Consider the following 27,148-nt stretch of genomic DNA (forward strand, 5'->3'; position numbering starts at 1 on the left):
GCATTATCTCTTCAAGATGATTTCATTTCCTTTTGATATATACCCAGAAGTGAAATTTCTAGAACATGCTGTAGTTACATTTCTAGATTTTTGAGAAATTCTGTATTTTTTCCTTAGTGGAAATTTACATTGCCACCAGTCATATACAAGAGTTGCCATTTCAACTAATATTCGATAAAGGAGGAAAGACTATCCATTGGAAGAAAGACAGTCTCTTCAATAAATGGTGCTGGGAAAATTGGACATCCACATGCAGAAGAATGAAACTAGACCACTCTCTTGCACCATACACAAAGATAAACTCAAAATGGATGAAAGATCTAAATGTGAGACAAGATTCCATCAAAATCCTAGAGAAGAAACACAGGCAACACCCTTTTTGAACTCGGCCATAGTAACTTCTTGCAAGATACATCCACGAAGGCAAAAGAAACAAAAGCAAAAATGAACTATTGGGACTTCATCAAGATAAGAAGCTTTTGCACAGCAAAGGATACAGTCAACAAAACTCAAAGACAAACTACAGAATGGGAGAAGATATTTGCAAATGACATATCAGATAAAGGGCTAGTTTCCAAGATCTATAAAGAACTTCTTAAACTCAACACCAAAGAAACAAACAATCCAATCATGAAATGGGCAAAAGACATGAACAGAAATCTCACAGAGGAAGACATAGACATGGCCAACATGCACATGAGAAAATGCTCTGCATCACTGGCCATCAGGGAAATACAAATCAAAACCACGATGAGATACCACCTCACACCAGTGAGAATGGGGAAAATTAACAAGGCAGGAAACAACAAATGTTGGAGAGGATGTGGAGAAAAGGGAACCCTCATACACTGTTGGTGGGAATGTGAACTGGTGCAGCCACTCTGGAAAACTGTGTGGAGGTTCCTCAAACAGTTAAAAATATACCTGCCCTACGACCCAGCAATTGCACTATTGGGGATTTACCCCAAAGATACAAATGCAATGAAACGCCAGGACACCTGCACCCCGATGTTTATAGCAGCAATGGCCACGATAGCCAAACTGTGGAAGGAGCCTCGGTGTCCAACGAAAGATGAATGGATAAAGAAGATGTGGTTTATGTATACAATGGAATATTACTCAGCTATTAGAAATGACAAATACCCACCATTTGCTTCAACGTGGATGGAACTGGAGGGTATTATGCTGAGTGAAGTAAGTCAGTCGGAGAAGGACAAACATTATATGTTCTCATTCATTTGGGGAATATAAATAATAGTGAAAGGGAATATAAGGGAAGGGGGAAGAAATGTGTGGGAAATATCAGAAAGGGAGACAGAACGTAAAGACTGCTAACTCTGAGAAACGAACTAGGGGTGGTGGAAGGGGAGGAGGGCGGGGGGTGGGAGTGAATGGGTGACGGGCACTGGGTGTTATTCTGTATGTTAGTAAATTGAACACCAATTAAAAAAAAAATTAAAAATAAATAAAAAAAAAAAACAAAAAAAAAATAAAATAAAATAAAATAGGAAAAAAAAAAAAAAAAAAAAAAAACAAGAGTTGCCATTTCTTCATATCCTTGCAAGCATGTGTTCTCTTATCTATTTTATGATAGTCATTCTAATAAGTATGGGGTGATATCTCATTGTGGTTTTGATTTGCATTTCCCTAATGATCAGTGACACTGAACACCATTCCATATACACATTGGCCATTTGAATGTCTTCTTTGGAAAAAAATGTTCTTCTGTCCCATTTTTTAATTGGATTGTTTGGGTCTCCCCCCCGCACCCCCCCCCACAGAGAATTGTATAAATTTGGTATATATTTTGGATATTAACCCCTTATCAGATATATGCTTTACAAACATTTTCACCCATTCCAGAGGTTATCTTTTCATCTTGTTGATGGTTTACTGTGCAGAAGGTTTTTAGGGTTTTTTTCCTAAGATTTTACTTATTTATTCATGAGAGACAGAGAGAAAGAGGCAGAGACATAGGCAGAGGGAGAAGCAGTCTCCCTGTGGGGAACCCAATGTGGGACTTGATCCCAGGACCCCAGGATCATGTCCTGAGTGAAAGGCAGATGCTCAACCACTGAGCTACCCAGGCATCCCTCTTTTTTTTATTGAAGTATAATTGACACACAATGTTACATTAGTTTCAGGTGTACAACATAGTGATTTGACAAATTTATACATCATGCTGTGTTCAATGCAAATGTAGCTACTATCTGTCACCATACAATGCTATTACAATATCACTGACTACATTCCCTATGCTGTACCTTTCTTCCCTCTGACTTATTCATTACATAATTTAAAGCCTGAATGTCTCACTTCCCTTTACTTTTGGCCCACTCCCATCATCTCCAACAACCAAACTCTCTAGTTTGTTCTCCATATTTATGGCTTTGTCCATAATTATTTTGTTCATTTGTTTCGTTCCATATGAGTGAAATCATATATTTGTCATTCTCTGACATATTTCACTTAGTATAAAACATTAAGCCCATCCATGCTGTCACAAATGGTGAGATCTCATTCTTTTCATAACCAAATTAATATTCCACTGTATACATATGCCCATCTTCTTTATCTATTCATCTATTGATGTATATATCCATATGTTAAGTATTGTGAATAATGCTACAACGAAAAAGGAGGTATGCATATATTTTTGAGTTAAGGTTTTTGCTTTTAAACTTAAACTGGAGGGATCCCTGGGTGGCACAGCGGTTTAGCGCCTGCCTTTGGCCCAGGGCATGATCCTGGAGACCCGGGATCGAATCCCACGTCGGGCTCCCGGTGCATGGAGCCTGCTTCTCCCTCTGCCTGTGTCTCTGCCTCTCTCTCTCTCTCTCTCTGTGTGACTATCATAAATAAATAAAAATTTTAAAAAACTTAAAACTGAAGAAACTAGTAAAGGAAAAAGAAAAAAGAGCTAATCCAAGAAACTCGATAACACAAAATTTAATAGATACCTTGTACTCAGTCTTGGACAAGAATGCTGCTAAGTGTCAGAGGGATGGGTAGTTCAAAAGAAATCTTTTGAAAATCTTTTTAGTAAGTTTGTTTTTGTATTGATAAAGGAGAAGAAATTCTTAAATGATCTTTGAAGTAGTATAGGTTTGAGCAAAAGAGTAACTGTATTGATGTTAAGAGTTAGAATCTCACTGTGGAAAGGACATATACACATGAAATGAAAGCAAGAATAAGTCCTGAAGTGAGAGACTGGAATTCAAGGTGTCTGTGAGAATTCCAGATTTCTAAATATATCTATTCATGTATATATTCATGTATATGTTCACTTTAATTATATATAGGGATAAGAGTATATGAACTATGTATATGTATATGTGTGCATACCTACATACATTTCCCAGTTCTATCTGTTGAAACGGTAGAAAAGCAAAGACAGTCCAGGATCACTGGGCAAAATTAACTAACAGATCTTGGTTTCTAATACCATTCCTCATTAAAGAAATAATATTTTATGAGCAAGATGGTGAATATGAAGCCTAAAATCCCCCTTCCTCTAGAAAAATAGGGTTTTAACATCAAACAACCCAAATGCTTCTGAGAAATCCAAAAAATAGTTAAAAGTTTCCTGTACCTTAGACAAGGACAAAATCAACTACATCAAAGTCCAATAAAAAAAAATTGATACTCTCAAGATTAACTGCCCAGAGCCTCTCCCTATTCTCACACAATGCAGTACAATTAGGAAGAAGTCCCTCAACTCTTATTTTCCCCTTGGGTATGGAAAGGAGTAAAACACACATCCAACATTCTGACAATTGCGGCACGGGGTTGTCCAAGAGGCCAGTTTCCCTCTTGCCTCTATCCAAGTACTGATAGCAAAAGGATGCCAGATTGAGAATCTCAGAACTAAAAACAGAGTACACCATGCACCAGTGTTTGCAGTAACAAAAGCAGACATTAGGTGGAGCTCCGGTACTGAAATTTATAATAGTATCAGAGAGGCACTAGGGGGAGTACCTGAGTAGAAACCTACAAGCCTCATGCATAAACCCAGATGGAACATCTACTCAAAAAAGACTTAAGAGGTCTCCAGAATCCAGGCACACTAAATGGAGAAAGTCTTCCCTATAGAAAATCAGACCACAAACTCTAGAAGAGTTGGCTGATGCTTCAGATGCCAAATCTGAAAAACAAAAAAGTAGTAAGACATACAAAGGAAAGGGGAATCTTAGCACATTTAAAAGAAAAAATTATATCTCCAGAAACTAAAGCAGCAGAAATATACGAATTGCCAAAAAATTCAAAATTGTCATGATAAGGATACTTAATGAGCTAAAAGAGAGCATAAATAAACAACCAAAGGAAATCAGGAAGGGATGCCTGGGTGGTTTGGCAGTTGAGCATCTGCCTTCGGCTCAGGTTGCGATCCCAGAGTTCCAGGATCGAGTTCCAAATTGGGCTTCCTGTAAGGAACCTACTTCTCCCTCTGCCTGTGTCTCTGTCTCTCTTTGTGTGTCTCTCATGAATAAATAAAATCTTTAAAAATAAAAACAAAGGAAATCAGGAAAGCAATACATGAACATGAGAATATTAAAAAAATAAAAGCTATGGGGCAGCCTGGGTATCTCAGTGGTTGAGTATCTGCCTTCCCCTCCTGGCGTGATCCTGGTCTGGGGATTCAGATCTGCTTTGGGCTTCCTGTGAGGAGCCTGTTTCTCCTTCTGTCTATGTCTCTGCCTCTCTCTGTGTCTCTCATGAATAAATAAATACAATCTTAAAAAAATTAAAACTATGAAGAAAAACTACACAGAAATTCAGAAACTAAAGAATACAATAATTGAATTGAAAAATTCATTATAGCACCTCAACGACAGACTTGACCAGGTAGAAGAAAGAATCGGTAAACTGGAAGACAAGACCTTCAAAATAATCAAGGCAAAAGAAAAAAAAAAGAAGATAGCATGGAACAGAAAAAAAATATATGAGAATTGAAGAAGTAAGAAAAAAGAAAGGAGCATGAGACTTATCTGAAGAAATAATGACTGAAAGTTTCCCAAGTCTAAGGAGAAAAACAGACATATGAATTCAAATAACTTGACAAACTCTAACTAGGAAAATATCTGAGGAGATCTACACTGAGATCAAACTGTCACAAGTCACAGAGAAGGGCAGCCCAGGTGGCTCAGTGGTTTACCGCCACCTTTGGTGCAGGGCCTGATCCTGGAGACCCAGGATTGAGTCCCGCATCAGGCTGCCTGCATGGAGCCCTGCTTCTCCCTTTGCCTGTGTCTCTGCCTCTCTCTCTCTGTCTCTCTGTCTCTCATGAATAAATAAAATAAAATCTTTAAAAAAAATAGTCACAAAGAACCTTGTCAACAGCAAGAGAGTAACATACAAGAAAATTCTCATCAGATCATCAGCATGTTTCTAACCATTAAGATTATGGGCTACAAGGAGGAGGTTGATATAGTCAATGCACTGAAAGAAAAACTGCCAAACAAAAATACTATAATCTGGCAAAACTGTCCTTCAAATATGAGGGAGAAATCAAGACTTTCTCAGATAAAAAGAACTGCTGAAAGGAAATCATCACCACTAGACCTTCCGTACAAGAAATTCTGAAGGGAGTCCTAAAAGTCCTGAAAGTTAAAAGAAAAAGACATTAAACATCAACACAAAACCATATGAAAAATATAAAATTCCCTGATAAAGGTAAATATATTAACAAATATCCTGTACTATAAAGTAGGTGAATAAACCCTGTATAAATCTGGTACAGAATTTTTTAAAGATGAAAATTATAAATCTAAATTATATATTACTATGCAATGTAAAATGAGGTAATTTATGTCATTAGTAACATAAAATAGGAGGGGCAGGGATGTAGAGTTCTCACGTGCAATAAAGTTATTATCAAATTAAAATAAATTGTTATAACTTGAATAAATTTTATATAATTGCAATGGTAACCACAAAGGAAATATCTACAGAATATACAAAAAGGGAAACAATAAGGGAATCAAAATATGTCACTACAAAAAAAAAAAATCAACAAAACACAAAAGAAGATACCAAGAGAGAAAAAGAGGAACCCAAAGCTACCAAACAGAAATCATTAAAATAATGGCAATAGTAAGCCTTTCCTACCAGTAATTACATTAAGTGTAAGTGGATTAAACACACCAATGAGAAGACACAGAATACAAAATTAAAAAAAAAATCCAACTATATGTTGCCTATAAGAGGCTCTCCTTAAGTCTTAGGACTCACACAGGCTCAGAATAGAGGGCTAGAAGAAGATATTCCACAGAAAAAGGAACCTAAAGATAGCAGGGGTGGCCATTCTTAGACAAAATAGAAATTAAGACAAAACTACCAAAAAAAGAAAACAAAGGATACTATAAAATGATAAAAGGGTCAACTCATTAGGAAGATATAAAATTATAAATATACATGCACCTGACATTAAAGCATCCAAATATATGAAGCAAACACTAACAGAACCAAAGGGAGAAACAGACAGCAACACAATAATAGAATATTTCAATATCCCTACTTTCAGTTATGTCAAGAACAATTAGACAACATATCAATTAGGGCTTAATAATACTGTAAAATAGATAGACCTAACAAACCTATGAGAATATCCCACCCAACAACAGCAAAATACATGTTCTCCTCAAGCATATATAGAACATTTTTCAACATGTTAGGACACAAAACAAGTTTTAACAATTTTAAGATCAAAATCACACAAAGCAAATTTTCAAATACAATGGGGTAAAACTAGAAATCAGTAGCAGAAAGAAAAAAAATCCAGGGATCCCTGGGTGGCGCAGCGGTTTGATGCCTGCCTTTGGCCCAGGGCGCGATCCTGGAGACCCGGGATCAAATCCCACATCAGGCTCCCGGTGCATGGAGCCTGCTTCTCCCTCTGCCTGTGTCTCCGCCTCTCTCTCTCTCTCTCTCTCTCTCTCTGTGACTATTATAAATATATAAAAAATTTAAAAAAAAATCCACAACTATGTGAAAATTAAACAACATGCTCTTCAACAACCCACAGATCAAAGAAAAAATCATAAAGGAATTTAGAAAATATCTGAAGGTAAATGGAAACAAAACACAAAATACCAAAACTATGAATTCAGCAAATCAGTACAAAAAGTTTATGGTAGTAAATGTTTACACTTAAAAAAATCACAAACCAACAGCCTAACCTTTCACCTAAAGGAACAATAAAAAAAAATTTTTTTAACTCAGTGTTTGCAGAAGAAAGGAGATCATAAATATTAGAGCAGAGATAAATGAAATGGAGAATTAGAAAACATGATACCAAAGGTAATTTTTGAAAAGTGACAAACCCTTGGGTAGATTAAGAATGAAAAAAAAGAGAAAACATTTAAATAACTAAAATTGGAAATGAAAGAGGAGATATTACATCGATGTCCACTCACTCAAAGACTATAAAAGATTTTTTGGATAACTTAGAAGAAATGGACAAATTCCTAGAAACATACAATCTACCAAGGCCTGAACTCTGAACAGACCTGTAACTAGTAAAGAGATTGAAACAGTAATCAAAAACCTCCTAACAAATAAAAGCCCAAAACCAGATGGCTTCACTGGAGAATTCTATCATTTTAAAAAGAATACCAACCCTTCTCAAACTCTTCCAAAGAATCAAAAAGGAGGAAACTCGTAAACCAACTCCATGAGGTCAGCATTATGATATCAAAACCAAACAAAGACATAAAAAAACTACAGACCAATATTCCTGATTAATAATGATGAAAAAATGATGCAAAAATTCTAAATAAAATACTAGCAAACAGAATTTTAAAGCATATTAAGGAGCACCTGAGTGGCTCAGTTGGTGAAGCATTCAGCTCAGGTCTTGTCTAATGATCAAAGCCCAGCATTTGGCTCCACACTGTGTATGGAGCCTACTTTCAAAAAAAAAAAAAAGCACATTAAAAGGGTCACACAGTAAAATCAAATAGAATTTATGTGTGAACATAAGCCTAGCTCACTCACTATTTGTAATGATATGAAACAATTTAATATACCACATAAACAAAATGAAGGACAAAAACCACATGATCATCTTGACAAAAAATCAACACTCCTTCCTGATTAAAAAAAAATCAATAAACTAAGAATAGAAGCAAACTAACTCAACATAAAAGTCCACATATAAACAGGCCACACAAAGAGCATATTTACTGGAGAAAGACTGATAGATTTTTCTCTAGGATTAAGAACAAGGCAAATATTTGCAAAGCATATATTTGATAAGGGATTAATATCCAAAATAGAAAAGGAACTAATACAACTCAATAGTAAAAAAAAAGATTTTTTTTTCCAAGGAAGACATACAAATGGCCAACAACATGAAAAGGTACTCAACACCCCTAATCATTGTCAAGCAAATGCAAATCAAAATCACAATGAAATACTCTCACACGTGCTAGAATGGCTATTATCAAAAAGATAAGAGAAAACAATTGTTTTTTTTTTTTAATATTTTATTTATTTATCCATGAGAGACAAAGAGAGAGAGGCAGAGACACAGGCAAAGGGAGAAGCAGGCTCCATTCAGGGACCCCGATATGAGACTCGGTCCCAGGACTCCAGGATCACGACCTGAGCCAAGGGCAGATGTGCTTAACCGCTGAGCCATGGAAGCGTCCCAGAGAAAACAATTGTTGACAATGATTTGGAGAAAAGGAATCCTATGCACCATTGGTGGGAAAGGAAATTGGTACAGCAACCATGGAAAACAGCAAGAAGACTCCTCTAAAACTTAGAAACAGGGCAGCCCCTGTGGCTCAGCGGTTTAGCACCGCCTTTGGCCCAGGGCATGATCCTGGAGACCCAGGATGGAGTCCCGCATTGGGCTCCCTGCATGGAGCCTGCTTCTCCCTCTGCCTGTGTCTCTGCCTCTCTCTGTCTCTCATGAATAAATAAATCTAAAAAAAAAAAAAAAAAAAAAACCTCTATACGTAAAAAAAATAAAACTTAAAAACAGAACTGCCGTATGATCTAGCAATCCTACTTCCAGATACATATCCAAAGAAAGCAAATTAGTATCTCAAAGAAATACATGCACTCCCATGTTCATTGCAGCATTATTCACAATAACAAAAATATGGAAAAAAACCCTAAGTGTTTCTGGATGGATGATTGGATAAAGAAATTGTAAGACACACACACAGGAATATTATTCCACCACAAAAAGATGGAAATCCTGACATTTGTGACAACAGGGATAAATCTGGAAGACCTTATGCTAAGTGAAATAAGCCAGACACAAAAAGACAAATACTGCATGATCTCACTTATAAGTGGATCTTGAATGAAAGAAAGAAAGAAAGAAAGAAAGAAAGAAAGAAAGAAAGAAAGAAAGAAAGAAAAAGAAAAGAAAAGAAAGAAAGGAAAGAAAGAGAAAAAGAAAATCAGCCAGCCAAACTCATAGTAACAGAGTAGAATGGTGGTTACCAGGGGCTAGGGGCCATAAGGAGTTTATTGTTTAACGCATACAGTTTCAGTTTTGCAAGATGAAGAGTTCTGAGATGGATGAGGGTGATTGTTGTACAATATTAATGTATTTAATACCACTGAACTGTACACTTAAAAATGGTTAATACAGTAAGTTATGTTCTGTGTATTTTGCCACAATAAAAAATTAGAAAAAATATTATCAATATACATATAAATGAATGTGCATATACAGACATATACATCATGTGAATGCATATATATGCATGTGTATATATATGTGTGTGTGTATATATACTCACAGCATATTAGAAAACATGTTCTAAAATGTCAATGGTGTATATATACTAGATTTAAATTATAGGTTACTTGTTTTCCTATATACTTTTCTCAATTTCAAATGCTCTACAATAATACACTTATCATCAGGGGTGCCCAGGTGACTCAGTTGGTTAAGCATCCATCTCTTGGTTTTGGCTCAGGAGATGAGATTGAGTCCCCAAGTCTGTACTCAGTGGGGAATCTGTTAAGATTCTCTCTCCTTCTCCCTCTGTCCCTCCTCCTACTCCTACTCTCTCTCTCAAAATAAATAAATAAATCGTTAACAAAATAAAAATAATATGTGTACAAATGAAAAAATAAATACCATTTTCTAAAAGTAAAAAATAATAAAAGTGCATTACCAAATAGTATGTCCAGTATTATTTCTTTTTTTTCTTTATCTTTATAACTTTGGAAAATCAGGAAGGGAAACAAAAATATGTGAATAATAGTTGGGTTATCTTGGGAAAATAGGATTATGGCCATTTTTGTTTTCTTCTTTATTCATGTATTTTTTGAAATTTTCATTAATTATATTATTTTATAATATAAATTATCTTATTTGGATGGAACCAGAGGGTATTATACTAAGTGAAATAAGTCAATCAAAGAAAGACAAATACCATATGATTTCACTCATATGTAGAATTTAAGAAACAAAACAGTTGAATGTAGGGGAAGGGAAGGAAAAATAAAATAAAAACAGAGAGAGAGGCAAACCCTAAGAGACTCTTAACTGTAGGAAACAAACTGAGGGTTGCTGGAGGAGAGGGGGTGAGGAATGGAGTAACTGAGTGATGAGTATTCAGGAAGGCACTTGATGTAATAAGCACTGGGTCTTATATGCAACTGATGAATCGCTAAATTCTACCCCTGAAACTAATAATACACTATATGTTAACTAAATTGAGTTTAAATTAAAATGTTTTTTAAACAATATAAATACTATTAATACCACAATATATTTTCATTTGTAAATATGAAAAACTAATAACCCAATCAATGCTGTAAAGTAAAATTCACAGATCTAAATGCCTACCTTAAGAATAGAAAAAATAAATAATACTATCCAATGCCTTTTATAGCTCCTTAAAGCATTGTATCTAGAATACTACTACTAAATGGATAATCACATTCAAGTTCAAACAGCCAATATAGTTTTAAATATCGTATTGCTAAAATTACCCTTAATAACAACTAATGATTTTAATAAATATAAAATTTATTAATACAAAAATTTTTATTAACATTACAAAGAATTTAAATCATTATAACATTAAATATTTTATACTTGATAGTTTACACAGAATACATACATTACGTTCTTCCTTAGCTGCTTCTTCTAACTGAGCTACAAATTGTGAGCAACATATCAAGAATGAATTCAGATCATCCTCAACCTTTTCAAAAGAATAACAAAACAAAGTTACTTTTATTTTGGAATCCATATGCATACCCATCTACATTTCAGTATATTTAATTATTTTTGAAAATATTTTTTGTCTATAATTTACATCCCTTCAAAGATATAAGACCTGAAATCATGCTTCAAATGCTATACTAGCAAGTTCTCCCAGAAAGTGGAAGAGAGTATATTCTGGGGAATATATATGCCTATGAATGAAATATATCTCAAGTCTTTTATTTTCCTCTACACAGTTGCAGAAAATTAAGCATCCCAGATTTAGACTCCTGAAGTTTATGAGTACCCAAAAAAAGGTAGCCACTCTATATATACCTTAGAAATATCTCTTTGTGTTAAAAAATGAATGCTCATTATGACTTCTGAATATAATTATACTTGCCAAGAGCTATAGTCTTTTACCCTCACTTAATGGGCAAGTGAACACTTTGAGGAAAAAATAGTGACAGATTAAAATATCACAATGACAATCTTTTTTAGTAGAGCAGTGATTTGTAAATCAGAAACAACCTATGATAAACAAATCTCAGTTGCTTATATACAGTTAGGATTCTCACAGAATGTTCTCCATGAGGAATATATTCATTCAACGTTGTATTTTAAAACACACTCACAGGCTGATACACTTTTTTTTTGTCATGATAAAGACATAGCCATATAGGAGAGGAGAAAAACTGAATTAGTCATTCAGGAAAGTGGGAAAATGAACGAAATAGAGTTACTAATTATAAATATAAATGAGATGATAGGCATACTTGGGGGTTTTTTTCTACTCATATTCAGACACCACAAATATTGAGATGATGATTGATTTGATCAAGACTACAGTTTAACAAAATAAAATCAATATAGCATGGAAGAAAAAGAAAGTACATATGCATGGGTGCAATAATAATAATGGGCCATGGAATTTAAGGTAGGTAAGACCACAAGGAAGCTTTGGGACATTAAAAGTCAGTAAAACCAATGAATTATAGTTCCCAATGGAATCAAAGGACTTTTGGAGTCAGAATATTAGACAGACTAAGTGGGAAAAATAAGAGGTAGTGACCAGAGATTAAAATGATTGAAACTTAAATACAGAAAAGTTAAAGTTACTGGTTATGATAAAGACTAGAGGATATCACCTTGTCAGTTAGTTGCCGAGATGTGCTAAAAGACAAACATTGGAGGAAAGAAACCTAATGAACTGGGATGCCAGATTATTTGAAAAGATCTACATGGATATCAAAATCATAAAAAATTATGATAACAGTGCTTTAAGACAAGTATCTAATAGTCTTATAATATTATAATAGAGAGTCTTAGTTGCCTACTAACAGGACCTCAATTTTATTAGGGATGCCAATGTGCATAGTTAGTAGTAATAATAATAAAGTGTGCCTAGGTGGCTCAATTGGCTAAACATCTGCCTTCAGCTCAGGTCATGATCCTGGGGTCCTGGTAGAGCCCTCTATTGGGTGCCCTACTCAGTGGGGAGCCTGCTTCTCCCTCTCCTGCCCTTTCCCCCCACTCATGTTCTCTTTCTCTCAAATAAATAAAATCTTTAAAATAATAATAATAATAATAATAAATAATAATAATAATAATAAATTTTCCAACCTTCTTTACCAATAAGGGTAGCCATGTGTCCCAATCAGGCCAATGAGATAAAAAGAAATTGCTGGGCAGCACTTCTAAAAATATCTTTAAAAAGGGAAGCAGAAATGCCACTTATGGTTATGATGTGAAAAATTATGCGAGTTCTTCATTTTGGTGTTAAAATACAGAAAGGAAAAATATATGAAATTATATAATTATCATGATTTTCCTTAAGGATATTGAAAAAGAGAAGATATGAGAAAAAATTGATGAACTGAATTCCACAGAACATTTTGTAGATAACCAAAGAACCAAAGCCATATCCATACCTTCTGGGAGCATAGTGGAGAAAGAAGAGCACTTGGCCCAGTATGTGTGAAGTATGCCAAGTCAGCCAAGCCAAAAAGCAGGCCTACCATTGACAAACAGAACTTAGAGGATGAAGAAAAACCAGCTGAGCCATTTAGGCTAGTAGACAGACTGGAATGAGAAAAGTCCCCAAAGCAAATCACTCAACCCAATAATTTTTCTTCTACCAAACTGCTCCCTATATGAATTTTGCCAAAAAAATGGCATTTTAATCTTAGGAATGGTGAGAATAAAAAAATCTGGAAATACCAATTTTGGTAAGGATATACAGCCACTGGAACTCTCACAGACAGCTGGTAGGAATATAAAATGATTTTTCCACATTGAGAAGTAATTTGGCTGTTGCTCATAAAATTAAATATATACTGGGAAGCCCCAATGGCCCAGTGGTTTAGTGCCACCTTCAGCCTGGGGTGTGATCCTGGAGACCCGGGATCGAGTCCTTTGTCAGGCTCCCTGTATAGAGCCGTCTTCTCCCTCTGCCTGTGTTTATGCCTCTCTCTCTCTCTCTCTCTCTCTCTCTCTCTCTCTCTCTCTGTCATGAATAGATAAAATCTCTTTTAAAAATTAAATATATACTTATAACTTGCCAATGCTATTCCAAAGCAATTATCCAAGATGAATAAACACGTATGTCCTGACAAAGACTTGCACACAAATGTTCATAGAAACTGCATTCATAACAGCCAAAATAGGTACTGGATCCAATGACCTAAATGTTTATTAACTAATGAATGGATAAATGAACTGTGGTATAGCCATACAATGGAATACTCTTCACAACAAAATAAACTACTGATACATAGAACAACATGGATGAAGCTCAAAAACATTACAATAAAGTGGGGAAGACTAGATATATAAGGCTACGTTTATAAGATTTTATATATATAGCACTCTAGAAAAGGCATTAGTATAGTGATTGATCAGTGGTTATCTGGAGTCAAGGTAGGAAAGAATTGACTGTAAATGCAGTACAAGGAGGCTTTGAGGGATAATGAAAATGTTTTATGGTTTGATTGGCAATTACACAACTATAAAAAGCAGGAACTCAGAAACAGAGGACTCTCATTTGGCATGTTCTTGTGGTAATTGTATTTTGAAGCTCTGCCAGGATTAAACCAAAACTATTTCAAATCAGAGTTCAAACTCTTGCCAGCTAAAATACTGGCAATGTCAAAGAAATCCACCCCTCAGGGGAAGGAGCAATAGGAGAGATTATGGGTTAGACAAATCAGACAAGAACTCAACTTAATTAAAATATGGATCAATTCCTGCTCAAATCAATTCTTAAAGGAATGAGAATTATTAGCTTTCCACGCTAAATGCCAGAAAGGAAACAGTAAGCATTCTCTAGAAAATAAACACTTTACCACAGTTTCCAATGTTTTTCTAAATATAATGCTTGGGATCTAGTTTTTAAAAATTACAAAACATATTCATAATAAAAAGAAAAATAGTAGAAGCAAACACACTGATTAGCAGACAAAAATTTTTACAATTCTGTTACTAATACAAAGAATTTTCATGAAAAGATAAGTAGACTAAGTGAAGGATAATAGCAAGAGAAATATAAAAGTAATCAAAAGATAATCCTAAATGTGAATATTATATTTAAACAAAAATTTACTTGGATATAACTTAACATCAGATCAGAAACCACAGAAAGGATTGGTGAAACTGAAACACAGAAAGAGAAAACACTGAAATGAATGAAGAGTATGAGTGACTTCTTAATATAGTATCAAGCAGTCTAATATATGTATAATTCGAGTCTCATAAAAAAGGAGCAGAGAGTCAGTAAAATATCTAAAGAAATAATGAATGAAAATTTCCAAAGTTGTTGAAAAAATTCAACTCACAGATTCAGCTTGATGGACTCTAAGCAGAACAAATAAGCAGAAAGCGGGGATGCCTGGGTGGCTCAGTGGTTGAGCATCTGCCTTTGGCTCACAGCGTGATCCCGGGATCTGGGATTGAATCCCACATCAAGCTCTCTGCATGGAGCCTGCTTCTCCTTCTGCCTGTGTCTCTACCTCTCTCTTTCTCTGTGTGTCTCATTAATAAATAAATAAAATCTTTAAAAATATATACATAGAAAGCCTCAGCTAGGCATAACTTATATCAAACTGCTGAAATCCAAAAATAAAATATTTAAAGCATTCAGAAAAAAAGGGAAACTATAACAATAATAGCAAAAATATATATAAGTGAGGTAAATGTTATTGAACTGTTATAAAGTTCTCACATGAGAAATGAAGTGTATAATATTAAGTCAAGATAGATTGTGATAAATTTAAATAATAATGAATTCCTAGAGCAAGCACAAAAACAAATTGCTAAAAAAACAAGAAAAGAAATAATGTGAAATGCTAAAAAATACACAATTAACCCAAAATAAAACAGAAAAGAGTAAAGGATCAAAGAGATATAGGACAAAAAGAAAGCAAATAGCAGGAAAGTAAACTCAATTCACATTATTTCATTGTTTCATTATAATAAATTAATTACATGATAATACATTTAATTAATCAATTAAATGCAAATGAACTAAACCTTAAAAGACAGATATTGTCAGATTGGATTAAAAAAAGATTCAACTATATGCTGCTACAAAGAGGAAGAGTAAATAAACAGTCATAGTTTGAAAATAAAGTTTGAAAGAAGATAGAAAATACAATGACTATTCATAAGAAGAAAGCTGATCTAAGATAAAGGAGATATCAGAAAACTCAGAACTGAATCGGAACTAAAAATAAATTTGGACTTCGAGTTCTGGCTATAATTGAATAGGCTCATTCCTCTAATCCTCTCTTCTACAACACAACAAACCAACAAAAGAACACAGGAAAATTCTGAAACATAGAAAGAGAAAGGCAGAGTTTTCAAAATTTGAGGAATAAATTAATCCCTTAGGTTTTCATTTTCCCTACATATAAAATAGAGGGAGCACTGGAACCTGGAACTTCCAATAAGCACAGACTTAAAAAAAAAAAGAAGCCTTAAGAAAAGGCAAAGAGGGGCACCCGGGTGGCTCAGTTAATTAAACATCTACCTTCATTCAGATCATCATCCCAGAGTCCTGGGATGCACTCTGCATCAGGCCCCCTGCTCAGTGGGAAGTCTGCTTCTCCTACTCTCTCTGCCCTACTCATACTCTCTCTCACAAATAAATAAAATATTTTGAGAGAAAGAAGGAAAGAAAGAAAGAAAGAAAGAAAGAAAGAAAGAAAGAAAGAAAGAAAAGAAAAGAAAAGAAAAGAAAGCAAGCAGACAGACCCAAGGACTGTGAAAAGGGTCTCTAGAATAACCCCAAAACTTTCTGACAATACCTATCCTCCTTGAGCCAAATACCTAGAAAAAAACTGCATCACTACCCATATGTGTCAATAGGACTCAAAAAATGTGGCAGTGAAAACTGGCCCTCCAATTCTCCCACCATAGTGGTGCTGGTGAAATGAAGCAGAGAACTGAACTTCCATTCCTGTCTGGAAGTAGCAGTCATAATGAGTCAATGATATCTGCTCTCATTACTATCATTAAATATAATACTGGAAGCCATAGTTAGCATAAGAGAAGGAAATAAAACGGGTGAGGCAAGATGGTGAGGATAGGGTCCCCAGGGAACCTGTCCCCATCAACTTACCTAGATGACTTTCAAATTATCCTGGAACCCTATAAAATTGACCTTAGATTTAAAGAGAGAACAGCTGAAAAAAAAAATAAAGAGAGAACAGCTGGAATGCTACAGATAGAAGGGTTTTCGCTTCTAACATCTTGAGAGTAATTTACTTATCAGGTTGTGGTTGATATTCTTAACGAATCCCACTCATACAGCCACTCTGCACTGAGAAAAATGACTAGAAAGAAGAACTCACCACAAAAGAAAGAATGAGAAACAGAACTCTCTCCCATAGAGTTAAAGAATTTGGATTACAATTCAATATCAGAAAGGGAATTCAGAGGCACAATTATAAAGCTACTAGTGGCTCTGGAAAAAAGCATAAAGGAATCAAGAGACTTCATGACTACAGAATTTAGATCTAATCAGGCTAAAATAAAAAATCAATTAAATGAGATGCAATCCAAACTGGAGGTCCTAACGATGAGGGTTAATGAGGTAGCAGAAAGAGTGAGTGATATAGAAGACAAGTTGATGGCAAAGAAGGAAGCTGAGGAAAAAAGAGGAAAACAATTAAAAGACCATGAGGAAAGGTTAAGGGAAATACAAGACAGCCTCAGAAGGAAAACTATATGTATACCTGGGATTCCAGAGGGTGCTTAGAGGGACAGAGGACCAGAAAGCATATTTGAACAAATCATAGCTGAGAACTTCCCTAATCTGACGAGGGAAACAGGCATTTAGATCCAGGAGATAGAGAGGTCCCCCACCTATAATCAATAAAAATTGTTCAACATCTCAACATTTAATACTGAAACCTGCAAATTCCAAAGATAAGAGAAAGTCCTAAAGCAGCAAGAGACAAGAGATCCCTAACTTATATGGGGAGAAATATTAGATTGACAGCAGACCTCTCCACAGAAACCTGGCAGAGCAGAAAGGGCTGGAAGGATATATTCAGGATCCTAAATGCAAAGAACATGCAGCCAAGAATACTCTATCCAGCAAGGCCCTCATTCAGAATAGAAGGAGAGATAAAGAGCTTCCAAGATAAGGAGAAACTGAAAGAATATGTGACCACCAGACCAGCTCTGCAAGAAATATTAAGGGGGACTCTGTAAAAGAAAGAGGAAGCCCAAAGAAATAATCCACAAAAACAGGGACTGAATAGGTAATATGATGACACTAAATTCATATATTTCAATAGTAAGCCTGAACGTGAATGGGCTTAATAATCCCACCAAAAGACACAGGTTTCAGACTGGAAAAAAAAAGCAAGACTCATCTATTTGCTGTCTACAAGAGACTCATTTTAGACCTAAGGACACCTCCAGCCTAAAATTGAAGGGGTGGATAACCATTTACCATTCAAATGGTCCTCATATCAGACAAATTAAAGTTTATCCCAAAGACTGTATAGTAAGAGATGAAGAGAGACACTATATCATACTTAAAGGATCTACCCAGCAAGAGGGCCTAACAATCATGAATATTTATTCCCCTAATGTGGGAGCTGCCAAGTATATCAATCAATTAATAACCAAAGTAAAGGGGCAGCCCAGGTGGCTCAGTGGTTTAGCGCCGCCTTCAGCCCAGGGCATGATCCTGGAGACCCAAGATCTAGTCTCATGTCAGGCTCCCTGCGTGGAGCCTGTTTCTCCCTCTTCCTGAGTCTCTGCCTCTCTCTCTGTCTCTCATGAGTAAATGAATGTAATCTTTAGAAATAAATAAATAACCAAAGTAAAGTCATACTTAGATAATAATACACTAATACTGGGAGACTTCAACATGGCACTTTCTGCAAATGACAGATCTTCAAGCACAACATCTCCAAAGAAACAAGACCTTTAAATGATACACTCGACCAGATGGATTTCACAGATACTTACAGAACTTTACATCCAAATGCAACTGAATACACATTTTTCCCAAGTGCACATGGAACGTTGTACAGAATAGACCACATACTGTATCACAAATCAGGTCTCAACCAATATCAAAAGATTGGGACTGTCCCCTGCATATTTTCAGACCATAATGCTTTGAAACTTGAACTCAATCACAGGAAGAAATTCGGAAGAAACTCAAACACGTGGCAGTTAAAGAGCATCCTGCTAAAAGATGAAAGGGTCAACCAGGAAAATAGAGAAGAAGTAAAAAGATTCATGAAAACTAATGAGAATGAAGATACAACCATTCAAAATCTTTGGGATACAGCAAAAGCAGTCCTAAGAGGGAAATACATTGCATTAAAAGCATCCCTCAAAAAACTGGAAAGAACTCAAATACACAAGCTAACCTCGCACCTAAAGGAACTAGAAAAAACCTAACCCAAGCAGAAAAAGACAGTTAATAAAGATTTGAGCAGAACTCAATGAAATCGAGACCAGAAGAATTGTGAAACAGATCAACAAAACCAGGAGTTGGTTCTTGAAATAATTAATAATATAGATAAACCATTAGACAGCCTTATTAAAAACAAAAGAGAAAAGACTCTAATAAAATCTCAAATTAAAACAGAGAGATCAGGGCAGCCCCAGTGGTGCAGCGGTTTAGCGCTGCCTGGAGCTCAGGGCGTGATCCTGGAGACCCTGGATGGAGTCCCATGTCGGGCTCTCTGCATGGAGCCTGCTTCTCCCGCTGCCTGAGTCTCTACCTCTACCTCTCTCTCTCTCTCTCTCTCTCTATGAATGAATAAATAAAATCTTTAAAAAAATAAAATAAAAATAAAAAGGAGAGATCACAACCAATACTAAGGAAATACAAACATTTAAAAAACTTATTATGAGCAGCTATACACTAATACATTAGGCAATCTAGAAGAAATGGATGCATTTCTGGAAAACCACAACCTCCAAAACTGGAACAGGAAGAAATAGAAACCTGAACAGGCCAATAGCTAGGGAGGAAATTGAACCAGTCATCAAAAACCTCCCAAAACACCAAAGTCCAGGGCCAGATGGTTTCCCAAGGGAATTCTATCAAACTTTTAAAGAAGAAACAATACCTATTCTACTAAAGCTGTTCTGAAAGATAGAAAGGGGTGGAATACTTCTAAACTCATTCTCTGAGGCCAGCATCACCTTAATTCTAAAACTAGACAAAGACCCCACCAAAAAAGAGAATTATAGACCAATACCCCTGATAAACACAGATGCAAAAATTCTCAAGAAGATACTAGCCAATAGGATCCAACAGTATATTAAGAAGATTATTCACCATGACCCAGTGGGATTTTTCCCAGATATAAGGCTGGTTCAATACTCGTAAAGCAATCAATGTGATAGATCATATCAACAAGTGAAAAACAAGAACCATATGATCCTCTCAAGAGATGCAGAGAAAGCATCTGACAAAATACAGCATCCATTCCTGATCAAAACTCTTCAGAGTGTAAGGATACAGGTAACATTCCTTATCATCTTAAAAGCCATCTACGAAAAGCTCACAGCAAATATCATTCTCAATGAGGAAACACTGGGAACCTTTCCCCTAAGATCAGGAACAAGACAGGGATGTCCACTCTCACCACTGTTGTTCAACATAGTACTAGAAGTCCTAGCCTCAGCAATCAGGCAACAAAAAGAAATAAAAGGCATTCAAATTGGCAAAGAAGAATTGAAACTCTCCCTCTTCACAGATGACATGATACTCTACATAGAAAACCCAAAAGACTCCACACCAAGATTACTAGAACCCATACAGCAATTTGGCAGTGTGGCAGGATACAAAATCAATGCCCAGAATCAGGGGCATTTCTATACACTAACAATGAGACTGAAGAAAGAGAAATTAAGGAGTCAATCCCATTTACAATTGCACCCAAAACCTTAAGATACTTGGGAATAAACTTAAGCAAAGAGGTAAAGGATATATACCCTGCAAACTACAGAACCTTTCTGAAAGAAATTGAGGAATACAGAAAGAGAAGGAAAAATATTTCATGCTCATGGATTGGAAGAATTAATATTGTGAAAATGTCAATGCCACCCAGGGCAATTTACACATTCAATGCAATCCCTATCAAAATACCATGGACTTTCTTCAGAGAGTTGGAACAAATCATCTTAAGATTTGTGTGGAATCAGAAAAGACCCCAAATAGCAAGGGGAATATTGAAAAAGAAAACCAATGCCGGATTTCAAGTTGTACTACAAAGTTGTGATCATCAAGACAGTATGGTACTCACACAAAAACAGACACATAGATCAATGAAACAGAATAGAGAACCCAGAAATGGACCCTCAACTCTGGACAATGAATCCTTGACAAAGCAGGAAGAACTACCCACTGGAAAAAGGATAGTCTCTTTAATAAATGGTGCTGGGAAAATTGGACAGCCACATGCAGAAGAATGAGACTAGACCATTCTCTTGCACCATACACAAAGATAAACTCAAAATGGATGAAAGATCTAAATGTGAGACAAGAAACCATAAAAGTCCTAGAGGAAAACACAGGCAACGCCCTTTTTGAACTTGGCCAGAGCAACTTCTTACAAGATACATCCATGAGGGGAAGAGAAAAAAAAGCAAAAATGAACTATTGGGACTTCATCAGGATAAAAAGCTTCTGCACAGCAAAAGAAACAGTCAACAAAACTAAAAGACAACCTACAGAATGGGAGAAGATATTTGCAAATGACATATCAGATAAAGGGCTAGTATCCAAGATCTATAGAGAACTTATTAAACTCAGCAGCAAAGAAACAATCCAATCATGAAATGGGCAAAAGACATGAACAGAAATCTCACAGAGGAAGACATAGACATGGCCAACAAGCACATGAGAAAATGCTCCGCATCACTGGCCATCAGGGAAATACAAATCAAAACCACAATGAGATACCACCTCCCACCAGTGAGAATGGGGAAAATTAACAAAACAGGAAACAACAAATGTTGGAGAGGATGTGGAGAAAGGGGAACCCTCTTGCACTGTTGGTGGGAATGTGAACTGGTGCAGCCACTCTGGAAAACTGGGTGGAGGGGGTTCCTCAAAGAGTTAAAAATAGATCTGCCCTACGACCCAGCAATTGCACTGTTGGGGATTTACCCCAAAGATACGGATGTTGTGAAATGGCAGGACACCTGCACCCCAATGTTTATAGCAGTGATGTCCATAATACCCAAACTGTGGAAGGAGTTGGTGTCCACCCAAAGATAAATGAATAAAGAAGCTGTGGTCTATGTATACAATGGAATATTACTCAGCCATTAGAAATGACGAATACCCACCATTTCCTTTGACGTGGATAAACTGGAGGGTATTATGCTGAGTTAAGTAAGTCAATTGGAGAAGGACAAACATTTTATGGTCTCATTCATTTGGGGAATATAAAAAATAGAGAAAGGGAATAAAGGGAAAAGGAGAGAAAATGAGTGGGAAATATCAGTGAGGGTGACCGAACATGAGAGACTCCTAATTCTGGGAAATGAACAAGGGGTAGTGGAAAGGGAGGTGGGTAGGAGGAGGGGGTGACTGGGTGATGGGAACTGAGGGATGCACTTGGCAGGATGAGCACTGGGTGTTATGCTATATGTTGGCAAATCGAACTCCAATAAAAACATATGCCAAAAAAAAAAAAAAAAGAGAGAGAGAGAAGGAAATAAAAAAGCATTAAGACTAGTCAGGAAGAAGTAAAATTGTCTCTATTTGATGATAATTGTCCATGTAGAAAATTCCTAGTAATCTATAGGAACACTAGAATCAAAAAGTATATTAAATAAGATTGCAAGATATAAGATCAACATACAAAACATCGATCCTATCTCTATATACTACTAACAAACGTGGAGAATAAAATTAAAAACAATGCCATTAAAAATCATTCCAAAAACCATTGAACTATAAATGCATAAATCTAACAAACCATGTATAGGATATGTATGATGAAAATTACAAAATGATGATAAAGAAATCAATCAAGAGCTAAATAATGGAGAGACATATCATGTTCATGAATTGAAAGACTCAACATAGGTGTTTCATTACATTAAGACAAACTCAATCCCTAAGTAACAAAAGTAACTATAAAATAGAAAAATAATACTCTACAAGTATTAAAGTATGGCTGAATATTATGAAATATGTAAAATAATTCATCTCTTCAATAGATTAAAGGAGAAGTACATACTTAATCACCTTAATAGTTAACTTCAGTATATACCAGACACTTTCTAAAACTCAATAACTTTTATTTAGCAAAATAAAAATAGAATTCTTTAACATAATAAAGAATATACATCTCAAACCAACAAGTAACCAAATATTTGAAAATTAAATATAATAAGCATTAACAAGAATGTGGGTTTAAAATATAGATATTCCTTAATTAAGATTTAAGATAAGTATTGGCAGAAGGTAAAAAAAATCAGTACTCTACTTTCAAGTTCCCTAACTGCATCATTTTCACTGATGGGAAATTCATTCTGAGAACAGAAATGTCATCCAAAAGAAAACCTTAACCCTTTCCAGTGTTAAATGTCTCTACCTTAGGGTTACATATACTTACAGACAAACTTAATTCTTCATGTTCAGGCTTCATAAATGATTTTTCTCCATTTTGAATGCTAAATCCATAGGTTTCTTCTAAAGTGGAAACAATCTGTGAGTAAATCAAAGCAAATTAAGTATTTTAATAGTTTAAAATTAGTATATTAAATGCAAAAAGACATTTAATCAAACACATTAGGACCTTCTTAGCACTAAGATTTATTTCTGCTAATGTGATAAACTTACATTTTCCATCTCATATCACCCTAAAGAAATGATGGTAAACTGTCCTCAACTCTATTCCCTAGCAATGGAGAAAGTCCCTATGACTCCCATTTCTGTGTTGACAGGCATGTGAAAGACTGTGAATAGCTGAAGCATCAACTCCACTTACCACCAAAGTATTCCTCAGAATCTGACTGACTGAACTTTCTTCATTGAAGAGGGTGAAACAAAAATGAAACAAGAGAGCAAAAGAATTTTCACAGAAATTCTCTGAGGTAACTCCTCAAACTTTAAACAAACTTAATTTTGGAAATCTGACAAACTATATTCTTTTTATATTTGCGCTACTCCCCATTGTTCTCATTTGATATTTTGTGTGTCCCCAATTCATTTCTGGATCGTTGCACATAGAGAAACTCAGAGAAAAGATTTCCCCCCGGCCCCACACTAAGAGCTGAAGTTTCTAAAGTGCTGAGAAGAATTAACACAGCAGGAATGAGGCTTAGAAAGACCTATCGTTAGAAAGGTCTGCTTGCAAGCTGACGTTGGACTAGTGTCTCAGTACTTGGATTTTAGGAGTATTTCCACCATTCGCTGATAACAGTGGCTCCTTATCCCTAAAATGTTTGTACAAACAATGTTGTTTATGCTAAACACCTGCTTTCCTTCAGGGAGTCTGAAATTTTGATACATGCTAGGCAAAGTACCTAGATGAGCAACCTCCAATAAACCTCTGGGCACTGAGTCTCTAATGAGCCTCTCCAATAGACATTGCACATGTATTGTCATAATGTGTTGTTGGAGGAACTAAGCACATCCTCTATGACTTTAAAGGAAGAGGAATCTTAAACCTAGTTTCCTCCAGACTTCACCCCACAAGCCTTTTCCTTTTCCTGATTTTGCTTTGTATCCTTTCACTATAATAAATCTTAGCCATCAATAGGACTGTATTGAGTCTAGTGTACCTTTGTAACAAATCACTAAGCCTGGTGCTGGTCATGGGGACCCCAAACAACAAGGACCAAGAAGTGTCTTACCATCTTCAGATGTTTGGTAATTTTCCTGATCGATTCATCTTCTGCTATTAACTCCTTTGTCTTACTTGACAGATTGGGCAAAGCATACCTTACAAGGGATCCCCCTGTTGGTGGAGATCCTAAGACCATTGGTTCAAATTTATCACGTCCTAATTTTGCACTATGTTTTTCCTTTGGTTTAGGTGACATTGGTAAATTCAATACTCCCTTTTTGTAAGTTGACTCTGGAACATTTGCCAATTTATTACTAGAGGCTAACAGAGATTTTGCTGGCTTCATTTTGTTATTTTACTTCGCTTCCAAATTATAGATGAAAAAATTATATTCTTCCCTGTAAAATAAAACAAAGATTTCAGATAAAAAATATGGCAGGATTATCAACTGCCATGAAGATGAGTGAGTCCCAAAATCAGCTCTACAGAAATTACAAAATGGAGAGAATAATTTTCCTAACAATAAATACCAACAAAAAATGTAAAAACAAGGAAACAAACAAACAAACAAAAAAACTGTGAGAAACCCTACAAGTGACTGAAGGCTGATTTAGGTATGGGCACTTAGGATGGAGGCTGAAGAGACAGAGACGGTGACAGGAATGAGATAATTTCTATAGAAAAGTTTAAAATTTTATTCTTACCTTTCCCCCATTTTTTGAGATAATATATGGCCTTTATCATTATTTCTATAGGAATAATACCAGAGGCCCAAGATATCAACAGAGTAATATCAAGGCAGCACTAAAGTCAGGCTGAGATAAAAAGTATAGACTGGACATGTCTTAGGCTTTCATTCTTCTACTCCTCTCTCTCTCCAAAGCTAATTAAGACTCAAGACAATGCCTTCTCCCAAAGAGTTCTAAACTATATGCTTGTGGAGGGGCAAGACGGCGGAAGAGTAGGGTCCCCAAGTCACCTGTCCCCACCAAATTACCTAGATAACCTTCAAATCATCCTGAAAATCTACGAATTCGGCCTGGGATTTAAAGAGAGAACACCTGGAATGCTACAGTGAGAAGAGTTCGCGCTTCTATCAAGGTAGGAAGACGGGGAAAAAGAAATAAAGAAACAAAAGGCCTCCAAGGGGGAGGGGCCAGCGAGGAGCCGGGCTGAGGCCGGAGCGAGTGTCCCCAGGACAGGAGAGCCCCGTCCCGGAGGGGCAGGAGCTGCACCAACCTTCCCGGGCAGAAAGGCCTCGCAAGGAGGGGGAGCAGGACCCAGGAGGGCGGGGATGCCCTCGGGCTCCCGGGGACACTAACAGACACCTGCGCCCCGGGAGAGTGCGCCGAGCTCCCTAAGGGCTGCAGCGCGGGCGGCGGGACCCGGAGCAGCTCGGGGGGGCTCGGGGGCGGCTTGGCGGAGGGGGCTGCGGGGCGGGAGCAGCTCGTGGGGGGCTCCGGCAGCGGCTCCAGCAGAGGAAGAGGCTCAGTGCGGAGGGGGCTGCGCGGCTCCAAACTAGAAGTCCTAACCACGAGGGTTAACGAGGTGGAAGAACGAGTGAGTGACACAGAAGACAAGTTGATGGCAAAGAGGGAAACTGAGGAAAAAAGAGACAAACAATTAAAAGACCATGAAGACAGATTAAGGGAAATGAACGACAGCCTGAGGAAGAAAAACCTACGTTTAATTGGGGTTGCCGAGGGCACCGAAAGAGACAGAGGGCCAGAATATGTATTTGAACAAATCATAGCTGAAAACTTTCCTAATCTGGGAAGGGAAACAGACATTCAGATCCAGGAAACAGAGAGACCCACCCCCCTAAAATCAATAAAAACCGTCCAACACCTCAACATTTAATAGTGAAGCTTGCAAATTCCAAAGATAAAGAGAAGATCCTTAAAGCAGCAAGAGACAAGAAATCCCTGACTTTTATGGGGAGGAGTATTAGGGTAACATCAGACCTCTCCACAGAGACCTGGCAGGCCAGAAAGGGCTGGCAGGGTATATTCAGGGTCCTAAATGAGAAAAACATGCAACCAAGAATACTTTATCCAGCAAGGCTCTCATTCAAAGTGGAAGGAGAGATAAAGAGCTTCCAAGACAGGCAGGAACTGAAAGAATATGTGACCTCCAAACCAGCTCTGCAAGAAATTTTAAGGGGGACTCTTAAAATTTCCCTTTAAGAAGAAGTTCAGTGGAACAATCCACAAAAACAAAGACTGAATAGATATCATGATGACACTAAACTCTTATCTCTCAATAGTAACTGTGAACGTGAATGGGCTTAATGACCCCATCAAAAGGCGCAGGGTGTCAGACTGGATAAAAAAGCAGGACCCACCTATTTGCTGTCTACAAGATACTCGTTTGAGACACAAGGACACCTACAGCCTGAAAATAAAAGGTTGGAGAACCACTTACCATTCAAATGGTCCTCAAAAGAAAGCAGGGGTAGCCATCCTTATATCAGATAAACTAAAATTTACCCCGAAGACTGTAGTGAGAGATGAAGAGGGACACTATATCATACTTAAAGGATCTATCCAACAAGAGGACTTAACATCCCCGAATGTGGGAGCTGCCAAATATTTAAACCAATTAATACCCAAAGTGAAGAAATACTTAGATAATAATACACTTATACTTGGTGACTTCAATCTAGCTCTTTCTACCCTCGATA

At 36.5% G+C, this 27,148-nt stretch overlaps 1 protein-coding gene across 15 annotated transcripts in view; it reads right to left on the bottom strand.

Annotated features, from left to right (window-relative positions):
• CCDC7 (coiled-coil domain containing 7) overlaps positions 1 to 27,148 on the bottom strand; it is a 383,402-nt gene that overhangs the window by 347,152 nt on the left and 9,102 nt on the right. For all 15 annotated transcript variants that reach the window (XM_038529717.1, XM_038529714.1, XM_038529715.1 and 12 more), the window contains exons 2-4: positions 24,533 to 24,863; positions 23,290 to 23,382; positions 11,097 to 11,180 (exon numbers count right to left, since the gene is read on the bottom strand). In XM_038529717.1, coding sequence (XP_038385645.1) covers positions 11,097 to 11,180; positions 23,290 to 23,382; positions 24,533 to 24,811 — 456 coding nt within the window. In that variant the 5' untranslated portion in view covers positions 24,812 to 24,863. The remainder of the gene's footprint in view (positions 1 to 11,096; positions 11,181 to 23,289; positions 23,383 to 24,532; positions 24,864 to 27,148) is intronic.

This window comes from Canis lupus, chromosome 2 (genome assembly GCF_011100685.1).
Source record: "Canis lupus familiaris isolate Mischka breed German Shepherd chromosome 2, alternate assembly UU_Cfam_GSD_1.0, whole genome shotgun sequence".
Classification (NCBI taxonomy): Eukaryota; Metazoa; Chordata; class Mammalia; order Carnivora; family Canidae; genus Canis; species Canis lupus.